Raw genomic sequence first — 17809 nt, forward strand, 5'->3', positions numbered from 1 at the left:
AAATTTTCTTTAATTATATTTAATAAGAATTCTATTAGTTTAAAAATACTAGATGAAAGTCGAGTAAGGGTAATTTAAACTTCTCGAAGATTAAATTATACTCTACGCTTTAAGATTTATAGAGTTTATATTAGCAGCGACTCTTATAAGAGCTTTACGAAGATTCTATAAAGGCTTTACGAAGGTAAATATTTAGATCTAAATAGGAGTATTCTGGCTGTAAAGCGTAGATACTATTATTAGTAACTTAGCTAAAAAAACTAATTTCGAGAATATCTATATTTAATAGTTAAAATACTTCTATTTAGATCTAAATATTTACCCTTAAAGAATCTTCGTAGAGTTACTACTAATAGTTTACTTCTCTAAAGACGCTTTTAGAGCTCTCTTAAATATTTAGATTATTCTATACTTTATACTATAGATAAATACTTCTATTTAGATCTTTATAAGAGCTCTAAAGAAATAATTTCTAATAGATATCTAGCTATATCTATAAGTAAGTTACTTAAGTAAATACTTTTAAAATCTTAATTTATATTAAAAAAATATTAATAGCGAGATTATAAGATCGCGCTAGATTTATATAGAGGTTATACTAAAATAAAGCGCGACCTCATAGTAACCTCGCTATTACTATTATATCGTCGCTAGATCTCGCTATTATCGATAAGACTATTCGTATAATAGAGACTCTCCATCTTTTCGAGATATATAGAATAGAAAGAAGACTCGCCGCTATTAAAGCTAGGGATTTCTATAGAAAAGAGAACTTTATTAATAGTATTATCTATATAATCTAGTTTAATTCTCTTTACTTCGTCTCGCTAATATCTATAATCGAGCTATACTATATCTATCGTCGACGAACTTCTTTAAAGTTTCTTAAATCTCTTATTAATAAATAAACTCGGTTATTTAACGTAATATCGTTACTTATTAGACGAAAATACGCTCTTTTATATCTATTAGAACTAGTATAAATATAATATTAATATAAATAAGATAGATAAAATAAGAAGATTATCGAATTATATATATAAGAAGAAGATATAATATAATAGAAAATATCTTTATTAAGACTCGCTAGCTATAGAATTAAGAATTAAATAATATATTAAGAATACGCTTATAATATTACTTTTTCTCTCTTAATAGCTATAATCTCTATAGCTAATAGATCGAAGATATATATCTATTATTTACTCTATATCTTTAAATATTTATAATTTATATAGACCTCGATTAAAGACGATTTATAGAGGTATAATAATATTATTCTATAGAGATTCTAAAGATATTAGCTATATCTTATCTGCGTATTAATAAGATTTCTTAAGTTCTTCTTCTTATTATAGTTCTTTAATAGAATTAAAGAAAATTTAATATATATATTTATCTTTAATACTCGTTAATAGTCTAGTCTAAGAGCTTTACTATAGATTTATTCTATATCTTCTATACTCTTATTATTAAAAATTCATTTATTAAAAAAAAATTAAATATATTAAATATTATTTAATAGTAGACTTTACTATATATATTATCGATATACTTAATAAAGAGATTAAATCGTAATTATATTATTAGATTTATTTTCGTCGCTATTATAGTAGGCTTACTATAGATATAAGAGTATTTTAATAAGTTCTTTTCGATTCGCTAATTCTACGAATGGTCTAGCGATACTTTATTTCTTCTACTATCTAGAGATCGTTTCGTTATATTAAAACGAATTACTTATTTAGTAGACTAATCTAAGAATACGATATCTTAAGTTTCTATCTTAATCTTAATTAATTATAATATCTTAGTCTTAAGTTAATATCTTAATAAAGCCTTTATTAACGCGTTTATTTATTAACTATTTATTCGCTAATTCGAATAAGTATAAGTATACGTTAATTAGTCTATATATCTTTCTCTTTATTAAATATATAAAGAAGTTTTATTATAATATTAGAACTAGTATAAATACGATATTAGTAGAAATAAGATAGATAGAATAATAAGACTATTAAACTATATATATAAAAAGAAGATATAATATAATAGAAGATATCTTCGCTAAAGCTCGCTAGTTATAAGACTAAGAGCTAAGTAATATATTAAGAATACGCTTATAATAATATTATTCTTCTAATTTATTATACTCGTCTCTAAATTATAGAATTTAATCTTAATCTTATCGAGTACTTTATAAATATTTAATATATACTTATTAGAATCGTTAGATTTATCGTAGATATTCTTTATAACGTATTTTTTAATTATACTCTTATAAGTAAAGGCCTATGAATTAAATTCATAAAGTTGAATTTTTCTAAGTTAAATCGAATTTTAGCCCTAGCCCTAAGTCAAATCGAACTCTAATCGCTTACTGTGCGTTTTTAATCTATAAATAGGCAAATATGTATGGAGAGAGGCGCGCTAATGCCTAATTAGGCGTAATAATTACCTATAAAAAATAGAGAAAGGCTACGTCCTTATGGTAAGAAGTATCGAAATATCGGAAAGAAATGGAGATAACGTGCTAATTAGTGGTGTGAATCCCATAATATCTTCTGCCGCAGTGAAATCTTTCGAATAATGAAATAGCTGTAGATATCGGACGGTTTTAATTCGTCCAAATATGTATCGTCCGATATTCCTCCTGTAGAGGCCCAATTGACTGTGATAGTAGATCTTTCTCTTGTGACGTTATTGCAGTGATGTATCATATTAATGCAGTGGGGATGATAGGCTAAGTTGTAGTGGTGTTCTCCGCTTGCTGAGTGATGATTTGATGTGGAACCGTGGAGAGTATATGACGTGGGATCTTGGAGAGCTGAGCCGTGTTCTTGACGATGGTGGCCTTGTTGCCGCTTGGTTTCTCCGCAGTGTTCTCCGCATTTGCCTGTTGTAGTTTCTCCTCTTGCTCCTTAATGTAGTGGGGATGATAGGCCAAGTTGTAGTGGTGTTCTCCGCTTGCTGAGTGATGATTTGATGTGGAACGGCCAAGTTGCAGTGGTGTTCTCCGCTTGCTGAGTGATGATTTGATGTGGAACCGTGGAGAGCATATGACGTGGGATCTTGGAGAGCTGAGCCGTGTTCTTGACGATGGTGGCCTTGTTGCCGCTTGGTTTCTCCGCAGTGTTCTCCGTATTTGCCTGTTGTAGTTCCTCCTCTTGCTCCTCCTCTTGTAGAGTATTAGACTGAGTGGCTAGCTGAGTGGCTGATTGAGTGGATGACTGATATGACGTGGGATCTTGGAGAGCTAAGCCGTGTTCTTGACGATGGTGGCCTTGTTGCCGCTTGGTTTCTCCGCAGTGTTCTCCGCATTTGCCTGTTGTAGTTCCTCCTCTTGCTCCTTAATATAGTGGGGATGACAGGCCAAGTTATAGTGATGTTCTCCGCTTGCTGAGTAATGATTTGATGTGAAACGGCTAAGTTGCAGTGATGTTCTCCGCTTGCTAAGTGATGATTTGATGTAAAACCGTGGAGAGTATATGACGTGGGATCTTGGAGAGCTGAGCCGTATTCTTAACGATGGTGGCCTTGTTGCCGCTTGATTTCTCCGCAGTGTTCTCCGCATTTGCCTATTATAGTTCCTCCTCTTACTCCTCAATGCAGTGGGGATAACAGGCCAAGTTATAGTGGTGTTCTCCGCTTACTAAGTGATGATTTGATATAAAATCGTGGAGAGCATATAACGTGGGATCTTGGAGAGCTGAGCCTGTTCTTGATGCTGGGGGCCTTATTGTCGCTTAGTTTCTCCGCAGTGTTCTCCGTATTCGCCTACTATAGTGATTTCTCTTACACTGGCTGAGTAAATTAGTATAAGATCGTAAAGAGTAGGCCTATTATATCACTGCTGCTGATAACTATCTCCGTAATGTTCTCCGCAGTATTCTCCGCATTCGCCTGTTGTAGATCCTTCTCTTATTTAACTGAGTACGAGGATATCGAGGGTAAATGTATTCATATTGGTAGAATTAATAGAATTAATAGAATGATGAAAGAAGAATAATTACATAAATAGGTGGAAGGATTATCATCCGATCCCGGACGCGTTTAATATGACTACAATATTTGAATGTTAGTTTAACCTATCTACCGCTGGCTTAAGAGAAGTATATAGAGGAGGACGTATCCGTTCGGGCTCTTTTTAAGGGCCTTCTAACGCGTTTATAAGCAGTAGTAGATAGCTATTAAAATCGCTTACGGCCTCGATTATCAGCAGTTAATATCTTCTATCTATATAGCTATTCGATATCTAGTTATCTTATTTAATATATCTATATTAATATTATATCTATATCGATTCTAATACTATAACTAGATTACCTTACTTACTATATTCGAATTAATAGACGAATTTAAGAAATCTATTAATAGAGGCTTTAATAAGATATTAAGTTAAGTTATTATATTTCTAGATAAATCTATTATATAGATAATACGTTATAAAGAGTATCTATCGAGATAGCGTAACGGTCTTATAATTAGTTAGAGAGATAAAGTAATTACTAAATTAGTTTATTTATATAACTAGTAAATTTAAAGAAATTATTATTTAATTTAATAATTATATAATTAACTCTCTAAGCGAAGTAAAAGCATTTAAAAGAACGATATTTAGACTATCTATGGTTTTTATAATAGTCTAAACAATCTATAAATTAAGGAAAAAAGTCCTCGTAAAATACTAAAAAATTTTTTATATAATACCATTTTTCGAATTTGCAGTAAAGCCTTATAAAAGATATTATAAGAAATTTTTCTATTCTCTTCTTTACTTAATATTTATAATATTAAAGATTCGAGAGAAATAAAGTAACTCTCTTCTTTTTATTTTAAAATTATTATAAATTTCGAATATATAATTAAGTAAGATAAATCGAGTTAGTAATCTTCTTACTTAGATATTTAATTATTAATAATTCTTATTATCTAATAATATAGTAAAGAATATCGCGATTATTACGAATCTATAATAGATTATTAGCGTTAATTAACTACGTAATTAAATCGATAAGAAATCTAGTTAATTTCTTATTATACTTCGCGATTTTCGCTATTAATAAGATTAATTTCGAGATATAGCTAAATAATATATCGATCTTAAGATTAAAAAGAATAAGATAATAAATTAATAAAATAAGATTTAATAACGCTTAAAGTAAGTTAGTATTAAGATTAAGAAGCTATAAGAATATAATAGAGAGCTTTAATAATAGCTAATAATAATACGATTAGATATATTTAAAGATTTATAAATTATCTCTAAGATATAAGCGTTAATCTTAATAGAGCCTATCTAAGTTTTATATCCTATTTATAGAAAAGAGAAGTTTATTAAGCTATTAAATTCTCTCTTCTTTATTAATAATAAGAATCTTATATAAAAGAATTAATTAGTTAAAATAAAGGAAAAGTTATTAGATAATAAGAATTACTATTCTATCGAGACGTCTTAAATTATCTATCTTCTATTATATATAGATAAAAAAGCGATCTTTTATACTCTAAATAGAAGATATAGAGATATTATAAATCTTTATATATTAGTTAGCGAGGTTATAAACTAGCTAACTAAGATCTATAAAGAGATAAATCGTTATAAGAAGATAAGACGCGAATATAACTTCTTTTAATAGATAATTTAGCCCTTTAATAGATTCTATATAAAACTCGTTAGACTCGATTTTATACTTAACTATAACGAAATCTATCTAAGAAATAATTTAAATATTAAGCTATAAATATATACTCGACTTTACTTTATTTTTATAGCCCTTTCTAATTATAAGTTTATACTTTTAAGAAATATTAAGAAATATCTTATAGATAATAATAACTTATAGCGCGTAAACTATAAACTATATCTGGCTTTAGCCGTCGATAAAACGACTTCTAAAACTATTATAACTCGAATAAGAAAGATAATTACCGCTATAATCGAGGATTATATATCTTTCGCTATTATATCGAATACTTATATCTTAAATATCTTTTAGAGTATATCGAAGGCGATAATTAATATAGATTTAAGAAACTTAATATATTTTAATTATAGAAAGATAGGTTATATAAGACGCGATTATTTAATATAGAGATAGACTAACGCTAATAAGAAGGCCTTATAAAAGATAAGAATCTACGAACTTATTATCGATAACGAATATAAGATAAATCTATTAGCCGACGCTTACGAAGTCTCTAAGAATTCGAGAAATAAATAGCCTCTATTAAAGTTACGATAAGAGAAACTTATAATATATATCTATTAAATACTTTTAATAATTCTTTAATACGTTATTCTTTTAGAATATAAGTAACGCTATCATTATAGAGACGAAAATACTTACTTTAGAACGCTCTTATCGATAGTAAATATATTAAGATATATATAGTTATTAATAAGTCTCTAATTTATAGAGTTTATAAAGAATTACTATTAAAATCGATTTTACTATCGAAATCTAAATCTCTAAAGAATTATAATAATCGAATCGCGAAGAAGTCTATTATCTACTATTTACTTTCGATAATAATAGTAAATAACTATCGAGAGAGAACGTATTCTATACTTATCGCCCTTCTTATATATAATATAATTTTAGAAAAACTATAAATAAATAAGTATAGAGTACTTCTCGATATAATAAAAGATAAGATTCTTTTTATATTAGATCGCTATAATTATAACGATAATAAGACCTCGATAGCGAAGAATCTCGCTATCTTATTAAATTCGAAATCGAAATCCTCTATTCTATAGATTATCTTAAAGAAAGAATCTCCTTCTAAATCTATATATAACGACGACTCGAACTTTACTATCGACTCGAACGTCTCTAGCGAATTAATTAATAAAAAGAGATTTATATCTACTCTTTAAAACGTAAAATAAAAATAAGATATAAACTTATAATTTATTAATATCGTCGAAATTAATATTATATTATACTATTAATTAGCGCGTAATAAGAGAAATCGACTATTTACTCTTATTATAAACGAGATCTATAACTCGCTATTAAAGAAGTTATCTTCTTCGAAGAAATTATATAATTCTTATATATCGATTAATAAGCTATACTCTTATAACTTAGAAAAGAAGTATAAGAGGTATTATAAATCGAATTATTCTATTTAAATTAGCGCTATCGAAATCGTTAGCCCTAAAGATATTAAAAGAAAACTTCTTATCGAGTATTATAACTATTTAAATATTTTCGATAGAATAAAGATAGATAAACTATTATTATACCGCCCTTATAATTATAAACTAAAGTTTATTAAAATCGATATCGTCGATTTATCGAAGAGTCGAGTTTATTTAATATTCGAATATAAGTTAAAATAGATTAAGAAGTATTTAAATAAGTATTTGAAAAAGGGCTTTATAACACCTAGTCATACTCCGTTCATATCCTCTATTTTATTTATTAAAAAATCAAATAAGGGTTTACGCTTTTATATAGATTATTAAAGGCTAAATATTATTATTAAGAGAAATCGATATTTAATTCTATTAATAGACGAGGTTCTCGCGAGAATTTAGAGCTATAAATATCTTACTCGATTAGATATTATAGCCGTATTTAATAAATTACGTATATACCCCGAGAGTAAGAATTTTATTATATTTATTATCTTTCTAGGCGTATATAAGTATTAAATACTCTTCTTCGATCTAATTAATAGTCTAGTTATCTATTAATAGTATATAAATAATATTCTATTTAAGTATCTAAACGACTTCTATTAAGTCTATCTTAACGATATTCTTATTTATAGTTAATCGAGAAAGAAATATATTTTATATATTCGAAAGATTCTTTAAAAGCTATAAAAGGTCGAATTATAGATAGATATTCTTAAATATAAATTTTATATCTAGAAGACGAAGTTTTTAGATCTTCTTATTTCGATTAATAGTCTTTAAATAAACTCTATTAAAATTTAAGCTATTATTAAATAATCTACCTCTATTAATTTAAAGAAGATATAGACCTTTATTAGCTTTTATAACTTCTATTATTAATTTATAAGAGACTTTTCGAAAATTATAAAATTAATAATAAAACTTATAGTTAAAAAAGCGATATTTAATTAATTATCGATCTATTAGAAAGCCTTTTATTTACTAAAGATAGCCGTTATAAGAGCTTCGATTCTACGCTATTTCGATAAATTAAAGAATATTATACTTAAAACGAACTCCTCTAATTACATTAATAATAATATTCTATTCTAATATAATAACGACGAAGTCTTATACTCGATAGCTTTCTATAATAAAAATCTTATCTTAGCTAAGTATAATTATTAGATCTATAATAAGAAGTTACTAGCTATTATTCGCTATCTAAAATACTAATATCCTAAATTAAAATATATCGATATTTCTATTAAGATCTTTACGAACTATAAAGGCTTAATATACTTTATTAAAGAAAGAGATCTAAGTCGTCGCTAAGCCCGCTATTTAAATATACTATTTAAATTTAATATTAAAATTATCTATCGCCTAAAATCTTAAAATATTAAGATCGACGTACTTATATATATAGTCGATTCTAAGTTAAATAGCTTTAAGAATAAACGCTTAAAGTAGTAATATTAGATAATACTTATATCTAATTATTTAAAACTTAATAATAGCGATATCGAGATATATATTATTAATAACTCTATCTTTTATAGAATAGTCTAAGAAAATAAGGTTAATAAGTTATATAACGAGATTTATAAGATAATTACGAAAGATAAGAATAAACTTCACGAAGTTACGCTTAATAAGTGTACTATAGAGAATAAGATACTCTATTATAAAGATCGCTTATAGATATTAGAAGATCTATATATCGACGTTATTCGCGAAGTATATAATTAGCTCTTATATAAATATCTTAATATAGTTTATATTTATAAGCTACTTAAGCGAAAATATTATTAATAAGATATAAAAGCTATCGTTACTATCTATATTCGAAACTACTACGTCTACTATAGATCTAAAACCTCTTATAATCGAGAATATAATCTACTATAATCTCTATTAATTTCTTAAAAGCGATAATAGAATATCTCGATAGACTTTATAACGAGTTTATCTATATTCGATAAATATAACGCTATCTAAGTAGCGATAGATCGACTTATTAAGAAATAATACTACGTTATATACTCTAATATAGATAAAGAAACTATAATCGAAAAGACGATTAATATATTACTTAAGAAGATCTTTCGCTTATATAATCTATCGACGTTAATAGTTTCGAATAAAGACTCTTAATTTATATCGATAATATAAAAAGTCTTTTATAAATGACTTAAAATTAAGGCTAAGTTATTAATAGTCTTTTATTTTAAAATTAATAAATAGACTAAACGAGCTAATTAGAATATAGAACGTTATCTTCGAACGTATTATAACTATATATAAGACGATTAATCTAGATAATTATCTATTATCGAGTTCGCTAATAATAATACTACTTTTATAATAACGAGTATCTTATTATTCTTTATAAATAAGAGCTTTTATTCTTAAATAAGTTTTAGCTTAGATATTATCGACTATAATATTACTCATAAGTACTTTAACGCTATTTAAGTAGAGAATATTATTAAGTATATATAGTAGATTTTTAATTATATTCGAAGTAATATAAATTACGTTTAAAAGGTTATAATAATCTAGATTAATAAGTAATATTAGAAGATTACTTTTAAAGTAGACGATATAATCTTTCTTAGTAGTAAGAATATTATCTTAAATTAATTATCTCGAAAATTAAATAATAAGAGATATAGCTTATTTAAAGTTATAGATCTTATAGAAATCTTATATCGCTTAAAGCTTTTAGTAAGTATAAAGATTTATAATATATTTTATCTTAATCTCTTAAGTCTTATATCGATAAACCTCTTATCTAAATAGATTAATTCTTTATCGAAGTATATTATTATCGAGAGCCGAATCGAATAAATAATAAAGAAGATTATCGTCTTTAAATTTATTAATAACTCAATTTAAGTATTAGGTAAAATAAAGAGAGTCTCAATAATAATCTTAAATAATATAACTCGAACGATAGCGAATTCGAAAATTATTAAGATATAATCGACGATTTCTATAAATAATACTCGAAAGTAGTTTATTAGAGACGATAATATCTCGAATATCGCGTTTTTAAACGAATTAAAACTATTCGATATATATAATAACTTTATTTTTTTCGCGTTCGTAATTCGATTTTTTAGATTTATATTACTTTATAATAGTCTTAGTTTAAATCTATTAAGTTAACTTTTCTTATTAATATAACTCTTAATATATTTTAAAGCTATATTAGATTATACGCGAATCTTACTATTATTATCGCTAAATATAATTAATATTAACTAAATAATATATTATAAAGAGACTTACGCTAAACTAATTTAATATTAAATTAAAGTTTAACGTCTATAACTCGATTTAATTTAAGATCTCTTAATTAATTAAGTTATATTATTTTATTAATATTCTTTACGCTAAAATATTAACTCGAGAATTACTATTATCTATTAAAATACTTATAATTACTACTTATCTATTATTATATCAATTTCTTTTAGACTAGAATTTCTATACTCGCTATATCTCTAACTAGCGATAATGTTAACGTAAAGATTAAGATATAAGCTCTCGCTATTTATACTATCGCTAGAGAAAGACCGTAGTATTAAAGATCTTAGATATTAAAAGTTCTTTATTATTTCATCAATTTTTAAGCGAGCGTATATATATACTATTTTTACTACTCTTCTACTTATTAATTATAAAGATATAATTCTATAAGAGAAAGAGAATAGTATTATAAGCGTATTCTATATCTCTCTTAATATATTATTTAGCTCTATAATCTATTAAGATCTAGCGTATCTTAATAGAGATATCTACTACTATCTAATATCTTCTATCTATATAGTTATTCGATATCTAGTTTATACAAAGATATAGAGAAAAGAAAAGAAAAGAAACAGTACTGATTAAAGGGGTTGTCTTCGGGCCATGCCTCCTCAATTCTGTCCCGTCTTACTTCCATCAAAGTCCCTTATGTTGTCCGTTCTATTGCCTTCCGTCAAGTGTCAGTTGATCGGTTGGCTTTCATATAGTGCTCTCAGTAGTGCTCTGTCCAGTGGTCCCAGTAGTAGTGCTCTGTTCAGTGCTCTCGGTAGTGCTCTCAGTAGTGCTCTGTCCAGTGGTCCCAGTAGTCTCTTCAGTAGACAGGTTTAGCAATGTAATTCAAAAGAATAATTTAAAACGAAAAGGGTAATAATTTAATAGACTAACTATATAGAGTAGTTATTAGCCTCGTCGATTATTTACAAATTAAATTACTATTTTATATTATAAAATAGTAATTTAATTATAAAGTTATCTTATACGACGTTAGCGTAACTACTTATTTAAATATAGTAAAAATAAAGAAATAATCTATCTATCTATCTAGATATTATTATATATATCTCTTATTCTTATAATATATAATAACTATAAGCTATTTAGTTAGTTACTTAATTAGTACTATTTACTTTACTAGCTTATTACTCTACTTAGCTAGTTACTTAATTAGTTACTTACTTAGCTACTTAATCTAATATTCTATAAGAGAAGAAGTAATATAATATAGAGAATATTACGAAGATAGTTAGTAGTAGTAGTAATATAATAGATCTACTCTCTACGATCTTATATTAGCTTAATACTTAGTAAGAGAAGAAATTATTATAGTAGATAAATATAAAGAATATTACGAAGATAGTTATTAGTAGTAGTAATATAATAAGTTTACTCTTTACGATCTTATATTAATCTAATACTTAGTAAGAGAAAGAACTATTATAGTAGATAAATACGAAGAATATTACGAAGATAGTTATTAGTAGTAGTAATATAATAGATTTACTCTTTACGATTTTATACTAGTTTAATATTTAATAAGAAAAGAAATTACTATAGTAGATAAATATAAAGAATATTACGAAGATAGTTAGTAGTAGTAGTAATATAATAGCTCTACTCTTTATAATCTTATATTAGTCTATTTAGTTAGCTACTTAGCTAGTTACTTAATCTAATATTCTATAAGAGAAGAAATAATATATTATAGAGAGAATTACGAAGATAATTAGCAGTAGTAATAATATAATAAATCTACTCTTTACGATCTTATACTAGTTCGATACTTAGTAAGAGAAGAAATTACTATAGTAGATAAATGCGAAGAATATTATAAAGATAGTTAGTAGTAGTAATAATATAATAGATTTACTCTTTATAATCTTATATTAACTCGATATTTAATAAGAAAAGAAACTACTATAGTAGATAAATATAAAGAATATTATAAAGATAGTTAGTAGTAGTAGTAATATAATAGATCTACTCTTTACGATTTTATATTAGTCTAATACTTAATAAGAGAAGAAATTACTATAGTAGATAAATATAAAGAATATTACGAAGATAGTTAATAGTAGTAATAATATAATAAATCTACTCTTTACGATCTTATATTAATTTATTCAGTTAGCTACTTAGCTAGTCACTCAGTCAGCCACTTAGCTAGAGTACTTAGTTAAGTAAGAGGAGGAAACATTATAACAGGTAAATAAGGAGAATACTACGGAGAAACCAAGCGGTAATAAAGCTATTATTATTAAGAATATCGCTTAGCTCTTTAAGATTTTACATTATATACTCTCTATAATCTTACGTTAAATTATTATATAATAAGTAAAGAATAATATTATAATTTAATCTACTATCTTCGCGTATCTAGATAATATTATATTATAATATATTACTATAATAAATATATAAGAGAAAAATCTACTACGTCGATTATAACTAATTAGATCTCTATAGATAAAAATTATCTATCGAATAATATATATTTAAATAAATTAAAATTATTCGATATGTCGAAATATAGCTCTCGCGTATTTTAGTTATTATATTTTTTAATTATCTAATTTTATACTATATTTAGAATTTAATCTCGAAGAGATTTTAAAGAATTAATTCGTTCGTTCTATATATTATATATCTAAAATTCTAATAAGATATCTTCTTTTAATAGTTATTTTATTATTTAAAAGCTTTTACTACGATAGAAGAACTCGTAAGATATCTACTATTAATTAGTCTAATATCTTTAATTCTTTTTAATATTTCGATACTTCTTACTACGAGAATATAGTATTTCTCTATTTTTTATAAATAATTATTATATACTTCGTTAGAGAGATATATTTATAACGTAATATAGTAGCGATTATAATTTAATAGCCTAGTAATATAACTATAAAGATCGTTATAATAAGAGTCTTATTATTAAAGAAGTTTATAAGATATATATGTAATGAAAGAAGAAGAATAAGTGAAATTTAAAGAGATTTGTTACTCTTCGGTAAAGGTTTTGCCGAGATCTATGATATTACCTAATCGGGTTAGCGGTAGAAGGGTAGGGCTGTTCCCGCTTTGAATCATTCTTTTGAAATTCGTTGCTAAACCTGTCTACTGCTGCGCACTTATCTACATTGCTGCGCGCCTACCTACCTACCTACCTACCTACCTACCTACCTACCTACCTACCTACTTACCTACCTACCTACCTACCTACCTACCTACCTACTTACCTACACTGCTGCGCAGCTACCTACCTACCTACCTACCTACCTACCTACTTACCTTCACTGCTGCGCAGCTACCTACCTACCTACCTACCTACCTACTTACCTTCACTGCTGCGCAGCTACCTATCTACCTACCTTGCTGCGTAGCTACCTACCTACCTACCTACCTACCTACTTTACTGGGACCACTGGACAGAGCACTGGACAGACCACTGGACAGAGCACTGGACAGAGCACTACTACTGAGAGTACTGGACAGAGCACTACTGGGACCACTGGACAGAGCACTATTGGGACCACTGGACAGAGCACTGGACAGAGCACTACTACTGGGACCACTGGACAGAGCACTACTGGGAGCACTACTGGGACCACTGGACAGAGCACTACTACTGGAAGCACTGGACAGCGCACTGCTGGGAGCACTGGATAGAGCACTACTACTGGGACCACTAGACAGAGCACTACTGAGAGCACTACTGGGACCACTGGACAGAGCACTACTACTGGGACCACTGGACAGAGCACTACTGAGAGCACTACTGGGACCACTGGACAGAGCACTGCTACTGAGAGCACTGGACAGAGCACTGCTACTGGGAGCACTGGACAGAGCACTGCTGGGACCACTGGACAGAGCACTACTACTGAGACCACTGGATAGAGCACTACTGGGAGCACTGCAGACAGCATAGGCTGACAAGAGGTGGTCCGGTAAAGCTACATCATGGGGCATACCTCACCACTACACCATATCCTTATAGATCAGTCTCGCGCATAAAGATCTGTCAATAAGTCGTTTAACGACGTGTTTCTGGCACAGTCTAGCCGTCTGATACGCGATGTACAGGGAGTGCAGTTATAGAGCTCCATTTTGGTGTGCCCCAGCCCATTTTTTTTTCACCACTCTATATAGAGGTTCTGCCCGATTTTTAGATAGTAATTACTTATAATCTACTTAAATAGCTACAGTGACTACTGTAACGGCTACTTGAATGTGGTTCTATGTCTATGTAATGCGAAATACCTCTTGCGCACATTTGGCGGTGGTTACGGCGAAAATTTGGTGGGTGGCCCCCGCAAATGGTTTTGCAAAGAGGATTAACCCCTGCCCCTTGGGCGCAGTGGTGGCGCTTGGTCTCAGCCGCAATTACAGCCTCAACAGACTACCATCTTCCATCTCATAACTCGTCTGTTCTCCAAACTCTGATTCCAATTTCATCAAACAATTATAACCCACACATCAATTACCATATCAATTGTACCAGAGATGTGTAGGCAGTGAAAAAAATCCTGATCCATCCAATATCTGCAACTTACTTGGCCTAAAAAGTATACCGCTGCCAAATTTCGCGGCATACAGGATGGCAGTAATATCGGAATAAGATGCAGCCTTTTTTAAAGAGGTAATGGCGTACAAATACTCAAATCCTTTGTTGCATCTCTTAACTCAGATTCAATACGACCCAAAATTCAAGCAGCCGATCTAAGCCCAGAAGTCGCGCCTGACGAAAGGTACGAGAAAGATCTTGAAGTGCCCAATAACCCATTCGCTTTTTCGCCGGGGCGATTGAATAAGATCCTCAGTCCAAAGTCGATGGCCTCATACAGAGAATCGTCCGCAGCAGCCTTCTCAATCAAAGAGCCATCACCCTCGATGTTTGAACCAAACTATGCGTCAGACTCTCCCTATCCCTTTCTTCGCAGCTACAAGCTGGATAGCACCATTTCAGAGGTATATGAAGACGAGCTGTACAAGCCATCAATGCAAAATGTGCCAAAAACTATTTCGCCAAAGGACGCGCTGCTGGAAGATTTGGACGCGCTGCTAGAGGACTTGAACGACGCAGAAGAAGATGATATGGCTTACCTTTTCACGAAATCTGAAATGCCTGGAGTCTCTGCTCTAAATCCAGGGAATGTATTGCATAAAGACAAGAACAACAATCAGACCGAGAAGGTCGAGCCTCTTGCCACTAAGAATCATCCCTCAAAACCTAGACGACTCGATCGTCCCTCAAGATCACAAAGATTATTACGAGGAACATTAGGAAAAATGGAGGCGCCGCCTTCCGATGAGGACTCCCCGCCGGGACACGAGCCCTCTGAAGGCTTGGAAGCTCTGCCTGAAATGCTCCTACAACCAGACACTAGGCCCATCTCTCATGAACAGCTTGTAGTAGAACTGGAGGGTATCTGGGCTGGCTTAGTCATGGTGGAAGCTAAGTGTACTGATATTGACGAAAGCCAATCAGCTGCCGCCCAGGAGAAGGACCCCTCCAAAAAGACTGACTTGAAGAACGATCAGTGGCAGTCACTCATTGCACTTCACAAACAATTATTGCATGAGCACCACGACTTTTTTCTCGCCTCCCAACATCCTTCAGCGAGTCCAGCTCTAAGCAGATTAGCAGCCAATTACTCAATGCCGGCTCGAATGTGGCGACACGGGGACAAGCTGTACAATCCACCAATGCAAAATGTACCAAAAACCATTTCGCCAAAAGACGCGCTTCTAGATGGCATCAGGCGCCTTTCTCGCAAAGTCTCCCCTGGTTTATCGAGGCCAGCGACCTTCAAGAGGCAGGAAGGAGAAAAACGAGAAAGGTTGACTCCCGTGGAATCTACTTCAGGAGTCGGTAGTCTCCTAAGGACCAAACAAGGATTGGTTGGCTTTGCGAATGGTTCCAGAATCGCCGCCATGGCTGACACGGGATCAAGAACGAATGTAATATCTGCATCTTATGCGAAGAAGCTGGACCTCAGTATCGAGGGGCTGCCATCTACCTTTGCAATCGGCAGTTCACGCAAGATTCAATCCCTCGGTAAGTACATACCTATATGCTGTATTTCCTTGTGAAGGCCTTGCCAGTAGCGAATATGGCATTCGAGCTAACGCCATTGATCTCTCGTTTCTCAGGAACTGTGTCTCTTCATTGGACTTTTGCCGATAAACCGAAAGAGTCTTTCCCAATTCTTTGTCACGTTCTACCACATTGCACGTACGAGCTGATATTAGGGAACTCTTTTCTGACAGCCACAAAGACTTTGACCGAATTCTGCCATCGTCTTACCAAATGCCTCTTCAGAGCGGTCAACAACATTCCGCACTTCAGCTTTCTGGGCGAAACATGTCAACGACTGCATGGAACCTTGGCCGACAACCTCTTAGTCCTTGCGATACCTGACACAGGAGCGGATAGGAATGTTATGAGCTTGCAATATGCCTTGGAAAATGGCCTCGAAATCCAAAGAGGGCCGAAGCACTGTGGCCCCCTCCAATTCGCGGATGGGAGTTATGATCTGACTGTAGGGCAAGTGAAAACCCACTGGACTTTCGCAAGTGGCGAAAGGATCCCGGTAACCTTTGAGGTTCTAAAATACTGCTGCTCAGACGTCATCATCGGAGAGGACATCCTGACCGAGCATAATGTCTTTCAAAAACATGAAGCATCAATTTTCCAGACTGCGGCCGTCGAAGATGATTGTTTCGAATTGGCTCCTTTTGATTTTGTGAATTCTTGGCAGAAAGGTTGCGAGAAACTGATGGTCAAGGCTGCGTGGAGGCGGACGAAAGGTATGCAGCCAAGGACCGAGATAACGTAACACTCTCTGACCTACGTAATCCAGATGATTCATATCATCGCAATGGAACACCAAGCGAGAATGTTCACTTCGAAGAGCAGCACCGTCGTAACATCTGGAATCACAAGTACGCCTTCGGAACCAACGCGTCTTTGGGTGAAAGAGAACTAGAGCGAGCCCGTAGAGAACGCTACGAATCTATCCACAGCTCACGCCACCTCGAACCTATGGACGACCAGACCTCCGGATATGGGAATGGGACTCAGCAGCGGGAAGAGCGAATGCCCGTGATTCCCAGCATTCCTACCTCACAAACTCCACGCTAGCTCTGTGCTGCCATTACTCCTTCGCCGGACGTAGTGAACCCGACGACGACTGTCTTTTCAATGAACTGTGAATTCTTGCTGCAGCTTCTTTCTATGCGTCGGGGTGTTACAGAGCCTTTTGGATTCTGAGCAATGCTGATTTTTGAATAATGGGATGTCTGCATCGTCAAGGTTAGGAGCCTTTTACCTCGGATTTGCTCAAGGCTCTGGTGGCT

The 17809-nt window shown here is 31.1% G+C and overlaps 3 protein-coding genes across 3 annotated transcripts; 2 read left to right on the top strand and 1 right to left on the bottom strand.

Annotated features, from left to right (window-relative positions):
• Positions 1–13846: 13846 nt before the first annotated feature.
• HO173_011821 (uncharacterized protein) lies at positions 13847–14419 on the bottom strand (the record flags this gene model as incomplete). Its single annotated transcript, XM_037313699.1, has 1 exon — positions 13847–14419. One exon carries the CDS (start codon positions 14417–14419, stop codon positions 13847–13849), a length of 573 nt encoding a protein of 190 aa, XP_037159401.1.
• An 861-nt stretch (positions 14420–15280) lies between these two features.
• HO173_011822 (uncharacterized protein) lies at positions 15281–16543 on the top strand (the record flags this gene model as incomplete). Its single annotated transcript, XM_037313700.1, has 1 exon — positions 15281–16543. The coding sequence occupies one exon, from the start codon at positions 15281–15283 to the stop codon at positions 16541–16543; it is 1263 nt and encodes a 420-aa protein (XP_037159402.1).
• Positions 16544–16563: 20 nt separating this feature from the next.
• HO173_011823 (uncharacterized protein) lies at positions 16564–17594 on the top strand (the record flags this gene model as incomplete). Its single annotated transcript, XM_037313701.1, has 2 exons — positions 16564–17260; positions 17314–17594. 2 exons carry the CDS (start codon positions 16564–16566, stop codon positions 17592–17594), a joined length of 978 nt encoding a protein of 325 aa, XP_037159403.1.
• Positions 17595–17809: the final 215 nt, after the last annotated feature.

The sequence above is a fragment of the Letharia columbiana genome (genome assembly GCF_014066305.1).
Source record: "Letharia columbiana isolate WasteWater2 chromosome Unknown Sc0000068_s0, whole genome shotgun sequence".
In the NCBI taxonomy this organism is placed as follows: Eukaryota; Fungi; Ascomycota; class Lecanoromycetes; order Lecanorales; family Parmeliaceae; genus Letharia; species Letharia columbiana.